Source organism: Callorhinchus milii, unplaced genomic scaffold, assembly GCF_018977255.1.
Source record: "Callorhinchus milii isolate IMCB2004 unplaced genomic scaffold, IMCB_Cmil_1.0 Scaffold4, whole genome shotgun sequence".
Lineage (NCBI taxonomy): Eukaryota > Metazoa > Chordata > Chondrichthyes > Chimaeriformes > Callorhinchidae > Callorhinchus > Callorhinchus milii.
In genome coordinates, this window is record NW_024704745.1 from 42529402 (window position 1) to 42540946 (window position 11545).

Consider the following 11545-nt stretch of genomic DNA (forward strand, 5'->3'; position numbering starts at 1 on the left):
AGAGGTTTGCCCCTTTATCCCTCTCAATCTTCATGACTTGTCTTGTACAGACCCTTCAGATACTCTAGAAAGAAAAGCAAGGAAAATTAGTGTGACCTCAAAGTTAAAGAAGGACTCCTCTGATTCCCAGGCTGCTCCAGCTGAGGGTGGGTACTTCCGTGAATATCACCTGATAACCAGATTGGAGTAGATATTCACAGTTAATCAGGCAGAAGGACCAATCCAGAATGTGGTTTAAAACATTATGATTTTTTTTGCTTAATCCTTTCAAAGTCTGAACACTGCATTAAAACAGGAAAACCTTTTGATTGTTCTTTTGACTATCTTTGCAGTGTTATCTTCAGTATTGTGTAACTACTCTGTTTATTTTCAACACCATAATATTTACACAAGTTTTTTTTATAGTTATGCATTTGTTGATTATCAGGGCTTATCGTCAAAGTGTGTTACAGAATTAAATATCTAAAGACCTTGTCCATCTTTAGAATGTAGAATTTCTCAGTTTTTTTCTGTATTGCATTTCCTCAAGATTAAAAACTGCAATTGTTTGTTACAATGAATATGGGGCAGAACTATTCCTGTTTCCTGCTGATCTCTTACTGTTTTACCTACAGCAGCAGATCCACTGTAGGAAGCTTAAGTATGAAGTTGAGTTTTATTGTATTTTTTACGTATTGCATTACTGTACGCTCAGTAATATTGCCCAGGAAAGCTAGCAGGGCACGATGTATTACAATAATAATCCTTGCATTTGATAAAGCACCTTATCACGTCATTGAGACGTTTCAAAGTGCTCACAGAAAATACTATAAAGTGAATTGACTGTATATTTTGTTGATTGTATTTAATTTGTAACTGTAAATATGTTTGCCAAAATGGTTGGGACATCATAGGTGTTTTTTGGGAGGACGTGGGATCGAGTAATAGTTCACAATGTTATTCAAACAGTAACACACAAACTCACGGAATGTTCTGTGAAGGGAGACTATTTAATACTGATGATTAATGAGTTGAATTCTTTTTTGACCCAGATGATTGTTTAATATTAAACTGAACGGAAGATTCAATGATTTTAAAAAAACAAGGAGTGACCTGGAAGCTTCAGTAGTGGAGTGTTGGACTACCAGTACTGGGGGCTTGACTTAACAGTTTAGCCTTTATAATAATAATAATCCTTGCCTTTGATATAGCGTTTTTCACGTCTTCAAGACATTTCAAAGCGCTTCACAGAATATACTGTGAAGTGAATTGACTGTATATTTGTGGGCGAAATGCTGCAGCCAATTGCGCACAGCAGTGTCCCACATATAGTTGTGGATTGAGTGACCAAATTATTGGGGAGTTTCTTCAGGATTATTATCCCCGGAAAAGCGATCCGCCAATCAACTAACAACTGGGTTCCTACTTACTTACTGCCTGGTCAACAGAGGTGTGCTTATTGAGATTTGATAAATAATAATAATAATCCTTGCATTTGATTTAGCTCTTTATCACTTCTTCAAGATGGCTCAAAGTGCTTCACAGAATATACTGTAAAGTGAATGGACTGTATATTTTGTGGGTGAAATGTGGTGGCCAATTGCGCACAGCAGTGTCCCACAAACAGTCGTGGATTGAGTGACCAAATTTTTTTTTAAGGGATTATTACCCCTGGATTAGCGATCCGCCAATCATTTAACAACTGGGTTCCTACTTACTGCTTGGTAAACAGAAGTGTGAGGAGTAAGAAAACTTGCCTAACCTTTCCCCCTGCCTGGGAATTGAACCCGTGTGCTCTCGCTGGCGAGTGCTCTAACCAATACGCTACAGCGCTTCAGGATAGGGTTGGTCAGATCATGGAGCCGAATGTGGAAATGGACATGAGTTCTGGATAGTTTGCAGCTTATGAATGGAAGAGGCAGGTAATCACTCCCACCCTCGCCCGACTCCACTGGCTCCCCAACCCCCAGGGGATCGATTTCAAGATCCTCGTCCTCACTTTTAAGGCCATTCATGGCCTTGCCCCCTCCTACCTCTCTGGCCTGCTGACTCCCTACCAACCTGCCCGCTCCCTCCGTTCAGCGAGCTCCGGCCTGCTCCATGTCTCCCTGTTGATGTACAGGTTGATGAGAGTCAAGGCTTGGGGTCCCCTGAACATGCAGTGGGATACTGCTGGAGTTTAACTTGCAAAATTGTATAAATTGCAATGAAAGTACTGTCTGGCAAGCTTCTTGCTGCTTGTCCAGTTATAACAACCCTAATGTTTAGGGGTTTGGCTTGCAAAGTTAACAGGAGTTGCATGGAAAGAATCTCTAGCCAGTCTACCCCTCCACAATTCTGCCAACGAACCAGACTGGATGATCTGGCATCAGCAGTGCTTGGAATACTGCAGACCCATGTTTCTCAGAAATTGAATTACTGAGACCACCACATAGGGTTGCTTAACTATTTCAACATCTGTTGTCAAGCATGTTGTTTTGGAGCCAGCTCAATACCAAGGAGACTGCCTACCGCCCTCCCCCCTAGATAGTTACTAGACAGAACACTTCTCAGCTTTATTTGAAGGAGAAAAAACTAAATAATCCAGCATTACCCTTGCAAACAAAATCTCCTTGATCTCCTTGTTCTTCCTCCCCCTCCCCCATTTTTACTGCCTAAATTAAAATCAGCAGTGTGGGATAGGGTTGAGGGTATTGAAGAAAATTATATTTAAAAATCATTATATCGGTATATCGATTTTTATCAATATACAAGATATTGTATAATTATCTAGAGATAATTATTCGGGGAAGAATAGATAATTATTTGGGGAGAACAAGTTTGCAGACCTATAGGGAGAGACGAAGGAGTGGAATTGAATTGGATAGCTCTTTTCAAAGAGCCAGCACAGACACGATGGGCTGAACGGCCTCCTTCTGTACTGTATAGTTCTATGATTCTATGATAACCTAACCTATATTTTTGATTCTGTGTGTGGTTTCAAGGTTTTTACTGTGGTTTCAATGGGTATTACTACAGATCAGCTAATGATCCTGTATTCTAGAGATACCCATCTCCTTCCAATTTAAAACATGTTGAGCTGCCTTAGAAATACTTTCTTCTGTGTCGCCAAAACACTCCCATTACATTTTTAAAAATGAACCCATATAAATTTTAAGGTTGATGGTTTGTTTCAGTTCTGTGCTGAGTTAGCTGATCTCAGCAGGCAAGCAGTTGGGGTCCTCCAATTGACTTCAACTATCCTGGTGAGAGAGAAAAAAAAGTTTATGGATCTTTCTGTTTCTTATTTGTATCTAGTATTGAACTCCTTTCTCCCCCTCCCAAAAGTAATTGTGTATGAACACAAGCCACAGTCCCATCAGGCAAAGTACTTGAGAATTGGTAGCACCTGTGGCATTTTACTCAGAAAGAGTTGGCAGCTTCAAGAGCAGAGAACATATATTCATAAAGCAGAGTAAATTTCCTACTTGAGCTCTTTACATTTTTGCTGCCACAAAATCTTATTTCAGTTTAAGGTACATTTTCTGCAATTTATTTATTACAACTTAGTAAAGTAAAGGAAAGCACAGCAAGAAGGAGCTTTTTGTGACCAGCACTATTTTGTATGCAGTGGTCTGGTTGCTGGATCAGTCACCCATTGCTAAATTGATTTGCCTCAGTATATTTAAGCAGTATTATTATTTTCTCCCCTCTCCAGAAAATTGTGACTCATGGCAAATGGCATACTGTTCCATGGGTGCCAGCCTGATGAAAAATCTCTCACCCTCTTCTTGAGTCGCTGAGATAAACTGGGCTGCAGGCTCAGGCCAGCTAAATTGGAACCAATCAGAGAATCAAACCTAGGATCTTAAATGTTTGTATGGCTGACCTCGTACCTTTACCACTCCTTTCAATAGATTTAGCCACTGAGGACCCAACTCCATCTAAGCAGTACTAATTGTTTATCCTCCACACAATGCGACTTACTAGAGTGCTTGCTGCTTTGAATCACCTAGGCAGAGTTACAGGAATATGATCTCATTTCTTCTTTCATTATTTCCCTCCCAATATTTCCAGTTTGTGCACCTGTTATTTGATAAATACATGCCCACGCTGCACCTGTTTTAATGTCTGTTGGGGCATATTTTCTTTTTTCTAAGGTTATTTTAGGCAATCAGGACTAAACTTAAAAACGCATATTGAGTTTGATGGGATTTTTGGCACCACTTTCAAAGCGTGACCATAAAATCAGTCCATTGCAGGAAGACACTTCCTGATACTAGCTTCCGTTTATTAGACCATGACCTGGTCCAATAGAAAAGTGCAGCTGCAGCTTTCCGGCAGAATCTGCTGTAAACACCCCCCCCCCTCCCCCCGCACTACAAACTCGCTATCAATGTAGTTTCTGGTCCGCGGGGCTCGCTGCTGTTACCCTGACGTCACCCTGGGCTTGGCAGCTCCAGATGCGCGGTGCAGTGGGGCAAGCGACAAATGGGCTTCACTCGGAGGCCCCACTTTTGTGATTGTCTGTGTGTGTGTATGTGGGTGTGTCTCTCTGTTTGTGGGTGTCTATATGAATATATCTGTGACTCCCTTTCCTGTGTGTGTTTTGTGGGTGTGCCTGCGTCTCTTTGAGAATGTGTATGTCTGAATGTGCGTGTCTCTGTGTTTATGAGTGTGTGTGTGTCTCTCTGTGTTTGTGTGTGTCTAAGTGTGTGTCTCTCTGTTTTTGAGTATGTGCCTCTGTTTCTGTGAGTGTGTGCGTCTCTGGCTGTGAGTGTGTGTGTATCTCTCTCTGTGTCTATGTGTATGTGTATCTGTTTCTGTGATTGTTGCTTCTGTGTGTGTGTATCTTTCTGTCTCTGTGAGTGCGTGTGTATCTTTGTGTCTGTGAGCATCTGTGTGTGTGTCTCTGTGTGTGGTGCTGGGCCCTGGGAGCAACTGTTGCCTCACTTGTGTCCGCTATTCCCCCTCCCCCCCCCCCCCCCATAAAAGGCCACCAGTTTCTGTTAAAGAAACAATTAATATTATTTTTGTAGCAATCTTAACATGCTGTTTCCTCATGTTTTATCATTAAAATGAAAAAATGTAGGTTGGCAGTAAAATGTATCTCAATAGCATCAATCAACTTTTGCCAAACATTTCCCCGCAATTTTCCCTTCAAATCTCGCCGCAATTTTGGGCAAATATTTTCACACTATTTTATTGGCCCAGACCATGACTTCACATTGTGTATATCATGCTAAAAATTCCAAGCAAAGTTTTTTTTACATAAAAGAGCTTCCATGTTTGAGAGCTAATTACGTCATTGCAATTATCTGTAAAGCAATTTGACACAATTTAACATACAAGGTCTGCTTCAGAATGCATTTTCTAAATCTGAGCCAATCTGTAAGTTGTTTAATGGATTTTAACATCAAAGTGACCTATGACTCATTCTGATATCTATAGAAGATTGATGTTATACCTTTTTGACCATACATAAGGATTTTTTTTTGCCAAAAGGACTTCCAAGCTCCAGACAAGCTTCAGATGGCTTGGCTGTTACAATGAGCATTCTGAATGGCCAAAGTCTATAGCAGTGGATGACCATAACATAGTTTCAAAGACAAACAGAAGTCGCTGGGAACACTCAGCAGATCAGGCAGCATCTATGGAGAAAGGAAAGTGAGTCAACGTTTGGGGTCCACGACACTTCGTCAGAACGCAAGTTTTGATAGTTTTCAAGGATGTTTTATTAAGAAGCTACAATCCTTTGGATATGATCAAAATTACAATTCATATAACTTTCTCACAGTAAATCTTTCAAGTAATGGTATGAATTATGATTGTATCACAGTGTGTCTGGTATATCTGCTAGTATTCTATTTACCTTTAATAAGGAAGCAGGAATTAGAGAGGACCTAATAGTTTCCACAATTAAAAAGGGAAGGTGGAACATTAGATCACCTCTTGAAGCCATAATTCCAGTATATGATTAAATCTCTTTTGCGTTTTCAGCTGAAAATCTGATCTTCGTTTATGGTTAAATGTCTGATCAATGCATGACTGTTCCTTTGACTTGGAGAGGTTTGAATTTTGTCACTTGAATTTTAGTGAAGTTTGACAGGTGTAGCAAAATGTTTTATTGTGTTGATTTGAAGTCTGAGAAACATTCAACAGTATTTTTGATCTCCTTTCAAACTTTGATGTTCTGGAGGGAGCATTTAGAACTATATAAGACTAAGATTAAGTACAGTTTCTTACAGGTCTGTCATCAATGATAGAAAAAGCAATTAAAGCAATAGGTTAAGAATAGCAACACCATTGAAGTATGATTATGTATGATTTTATTTTTCTTACAGCTGCAGCATGTTGAGGTCAAAATGCTAAATAACCATATATCATCCAGTCCCTTGGAATATGTTTTTTGCTTTCTTGACCTATAGTAGAAATCTATCCTGGTTTCATTTCTACATTGTTTTGAATTGGATGATTTGATATTCATACAGCGCTGGGCATTTTGTTCAAACAATGTAAATTCACATCATGTTGCAGTGGACTTGATTTTTAAAATCTAGACAAATTCACAAAGCTGGAAAGTTGTAGCACCTTAGCTACTTTATAGGCATTTTAATAATGTTAGTGTGGTCATTTCTCAATATATCAGTACTGTATCACCACAAAGAATTAAAAATATAGCCTTATTGGTAAATTTGGTTACCAAAAATGAGTCTCGGGAAACTTCAAATCTATTTGTACCTAGTTGAGATGATGCTGAAAATGTTTTTTTTACATGTTAAACATTGCATTGTTTGTACTGATTCCGTCATTCTTGTATCTTAAAATCTTTTTCAGTATTTTTGGAAACTGAATGGGGAGATCATGTTAATTTTCATGAAATTCCTTTGCCTTTGTCATATTGTCTAAATTTGGTTTCACTTTTATTGCAGAGCATGGTCACGCTATGAAGTACAGCCCAAGGCCTCATCAAAGAGATGAAGATTTTGAAGGTGCCCCATGGAATTGTAACAGTTGCACCTTCCTCAACCACCCAGCGCTGAATCGCTGTGAACAGTGTGAAATGCCAAGGTACACCTGAACTTGAGCGGCCTTGCACTCGCCAGCGAGCAAGATCCTGAAACTTTGGGCGTTGCGAGGGGACTGAAATTTGCAACCCATCTATCAGACCTTAGTGAGGATGAAATATTTAAATCTGCAGCGTACTGAAACATAGTCAGCTACATTCTCACCACAATCATGGCTGTCTTTACCACAGTAGAAATGCTTAACTGTAAACAGCATCTAGTCACACACTGATGTCCTTTATGTGATGCACTCTGTAAACTTTTAAATGCCATGAAGATGGTCCTCCGAGATGCTGACTGTAGCTGCCACATCTAGGTCTGTGGATCACAAGTCAGGATGCTGTTTTGTTGCCCTTTCTTTGTAGGGTGTCTATCCACAGGGTGAATTTGGTTGTCTACATGAGAATCTATGTGAAAAATGGTGTCATTCATGAAAGATCCCAATTCCTTGGAGTGGAATGTCCCTTGTGCTAAATCATTGTAAACTGTTGGCATATTGACTGACTCAGTCATGCAGGCAAAAGGGACTGCTATGACACTACAGTATGGTAAAAAAAAACTTGAGTTACTTGTAATTGCTGCTTTCTTCAGAGTAATTGCAATCTTTACACAAATCAGTAATGTATAAAACGTAATGAGTGTCGCAATGACAAGAGATGAGGTATTGACCTTAGGTGTTCTGAAAGTACAATCATAATCAACAATCCCTTTTGCTTCTACTGTGTTTGAGCTACATCATAGACACTGATGAATAATTGAGTCTTTGCAGATCAGAACAGTGCTGCATGCTCTTATTAGGGAATTGTTTTTAGGCTGTGGGCCCTTTCCTTGATTTTAAGTCACTAGTGCTTTTTAATTTTTTTTACTGAAGCTTCCTTTAGGTTGTGCTCTGTAACAGTACAGAAAATCTACGCCAAATGCAAGTATTCTCGGACCTGCCCAAGACTCGAATCCACTCCTTCTCAAAGAGGATTTATTGTTTGCTCTATTAAGCAGTTCATGAGCTTCCACCGTGTAAAGAAATCATCTTGTTTACAGCACAAAAGATAGTTTTGTGCCCCTTTTTCCCCCATATAGGTGCATTTAGTAATCAGTAGCTCTTTAATAAGAGTGAGTTTGCACATCACTAAGAAACCAGCCTGTACTAAAACTTGCCTAAATGCAGCCTGAAAATAAATGGTCGCACACTGCAAATGTAAAAAACTGTTCAAACTCTTCATTCACAAATGAATGGAATTTGCTGGACCCGCAAAACAAAGTTCATGATGAACTTGCTGGTACTTTTATGCATATGATGTAAAACTATTATTAAAGGTGATGTTTAGTTCAAATGCTTCAGGTTGCTATAACTCCAATAAAGTACTTGTTCTTTGTGAAATTACAGATTTGTTGGGTCTGGGCAGCTGAATGAGAATACAATTTGTGAGTGATTAGGATGTTTGTGTTCCTACACAATGAAGCGCCTATCTTTGTATGGTTCTGCTCTCTACAATTTAGATAACTGTGTAATATATGATCTTGTCTAAAGTTTTAGCTGGAGGCAAAATTGTGCAAATGGAATGGGGGCAATGCATGTATGGTACATATATGAACATTCTGGTGGCTGCAATATTTTACAAATAAAGTCACAAAGTGAAGAAAAAACATTTGATTTTTACTTTGGGAAAAACTGTTACTCTGTTAAGAACTTGTATATTAAAAGATATGTTGAAACACCTGTCAATTCACTATAAGATGATATTCATAGATTCATAGAATGTTACGGCACAGAAGGAGGCCATTCGGCCCATCGAGTCTGTGCCGGCTCTTTGACAGAGCAAGTCACTTTCACTAACCCCAATCACCAGCTTTCTCCCCATAACCCTGCAAACCCGTCTTCCCCAGATACCTATCCAGTTCTCTCTTAAAAGCTGTTATCGAATCGGACTTCACTGCCCTTTCAGGCAGATCATTCCAAATTCAAACAACTCGCTGAGTGAAAAAAATTCTTCTAACCTCCCCTCTGCTTCTTTTGGTAGATATCTTAAGACTGTGACCACGGGTCACAGACACACCTACCAGCGGAAACAGCTTTTCCTTATCTCGCCTGTCGAAACCTTTCATGATCTTGAAGACCTCTATCAGGTCCCCGCGTAACCTTCTCTGCTCTAATGGGAAAAGTCCTAACTTCTCCAGCCTGTCCTCATAGCTAAGGTTCCCCATTCCTGGTATCATTCTTGTGAATCTCCTCTGCACCCTTTCCAGTGTCTTAATGTCCTTCCTGAAGTAAGGTGCCCAGAACTGGACCCAGTACTCCAGCTGAGGCCTAACCAGTGTTTTGTATAGATTAACCATAACCTCCCTACTCTTATACTCTATGCCCCTACTAATAAAGCTCAGTACACCAAATGCCTTTTTTACTGCCTTATCTACCTGCCCCACTACCTTTAATGATTCACTTACTTGAACACCCAGATCTCTCTGTACGTTCACCCCCCTTAAGATTGAGCTACCAAGTCTATATTGCCTCCTATCATTTTTCCTACCTAAGTGTATCACCTCACACTTATCCACATTGAAATCCATCTGCCACATGTCAGCCCATTCCACCATTCTGTGTATGTCTGCTTGCAGTTGGTTACAGTCCTCCTCACTATTTACTACCCTACCAAACTGTATCATCTGCAAACTTGGAAATAGTGCTCTCTATGCCCAAGTCCAGATCATTAATATATATTAGAAAGAGCAGTGGTCCCAATACCGATCCCTGGGGGACACCGCTGCACACCTCCTTCCATTTCGAGAAACACCCATTAACCACCACCCTCTGCTTTCTGTCACTCAGCCAGTTCTTAATCCAAACTGCCACTGTCCCCTTAATACCGTGGGCCTCTAATTTTTTTGTTAATCTCTTATGCGGTACTGTGTCAAAAGCCTTTTTGAAATCCATGTAAATGTCCACCGCATTTTCCCCATCAACCCTCGCAGTCACCTCTTCAAAAAATTCTATTAGATTTGTTAGGCAAGATTTGCCTTTAACAAATCCATGTTGGCTGTCTCTAATTACCTCATGTTCCTCTAAGTAGAGATTTATTCTGTCCCGGATTATGGTCTCCAGTAGTTTTCCTATTACCGAAGTTAGGCTGACTGGCCTGTAATTTCCGGGTTTGTCTTTCTGCCCCTTTTTGTAGAGGGGGTAACATTAGCCACTCTCCAGTCTCTTGGCACCACTCCTGTGTCCAATGAAGATTGAAATATAATGGCCAAAGCCTCCGCTATTTGAACCCGTATCTCCCACAGCAACCTTGGGTGAAACCCATCTGGTCCTGGTGACTTATCAATTTTGAGCCCAGTCAATCTTTTCAGAACTTCCTCTCTGTCTATAGTAATCTGATCTATTTCCTCTACCCTCTCATCCAATACTGCGGCATTTGGGGCATCCATTTCCGTTGTGAAGACAGATGCAAAGTACTCGTTCAGTCCATCAGCCATGACCTCTGCCTCCACAACAAGATTGCCGTCATTGTCTTTGATTGGCCCCACCTGACCTTTAACTAACCTTTTTTCCTTTATGTGCTTATAAAATATTTTAGGATTCCCCTTTATGTTACCCGCTAACCTCTTCTCATGCGATCTTTTAGCCTGTCTTATCACTCTTTTAAGATCACTCCTGCATTCTCTATAATGCGCTTTGCTATCCTCAGTATCTTGCGTCTTCCAATTGTCGTACGCCGTCTTCTTCTTTTTCATCCTAGACAGAATATCCCTGGTCATCCAGGCTGGCTTGGTTGTCACACATTTCCCTTTTGTGGGAATATATCTATTTAGACCTTGAGCTATCATATCTTTGAAGATCTCCCATTGCTCATGAGTCGTTTTACCTGCTAGTCTTACTTGCCAGTCCACCAACTCTAGGTCCCTTTTTAGCCCATCAAAATTAGTCCTTTTCCAGTCAAGCATTTTCACCCTTGACTGTACTTTGTCCCTGTTCATGAGTAATCTAAATCTAATAATATTATGGTCACTGTTACCTAGATGCTCCCCTACCGAAACCTGTTCAACCTGACCTATTTCATTCCCCAGGACTAGATCCAGCAATGCTTCCTTCCTCGTAGGACTGGAGACATACTGCTCAAGAAAATTTTCCTGTACACAGTCTATGAATCTTTCTCCTGCCTTGCCCTTAGTGCTGCTATTTTGCCAGTCTATATTGGGATAATTGAAATCCCCCATTATCACCACATTATCTGTTCGCCTTACATCTATCCGCGATCTGGTTGCAGATCTGCTCCTCTATCTCCTTCCCGCTGTCTGGTGGTCTCTAGTAAACCCCTATCAGTGTAACCACTCCTTTCTTATTTCTTATCTCTAACCAGATGGATTCTGTTGTCGGGCCCTCCAGAGCCTCGTTCCTTTCTACAGCTATAATTGTATCCTTAACTAATATTGCCACCCCGCCTCCTTTTCCTTCTCTATCCTTCCTAAACACATTATATCCTGGAATATTTAACTCCCATTCCTGTCCTGGCTTGAGCCATGTC

General features: G+C 40.4%; 1 protein-coding gene across 2 annotated transcripts in view; it reads left to right on the plus strand.

The window, feature by feature from the left end:
- The window catches only part of tab3 (TGF-beta activated kinase 1 (MAP3K7) binding protein 3), a 53180-nt gene extending 44518 nt beyond the window's left edge, over nt 1-8662 (plus strand). Inside the window, exons 7-8 of one of the 2 annotated variants that reach the window (XM_042334125.1) lie at nt 51-146; nt 6891-8662. In XM_042334125.1, coding sequence (XP_042190059.1) covers nt 51-146; nt 6891-7039 — 245 coding nt within the window. In that variant the 3' untranslated portion in view covers nt 7040-8662. The remainder of the gene's footprint in view (nt 1-50; nt 147-6890) is intronic. The other variant, XM_042334126.1, reaches the window with a different exon arrangement.
- The last annotated feature ends 2883 nt before the right edge of the window (nt 8663-11545 follow it).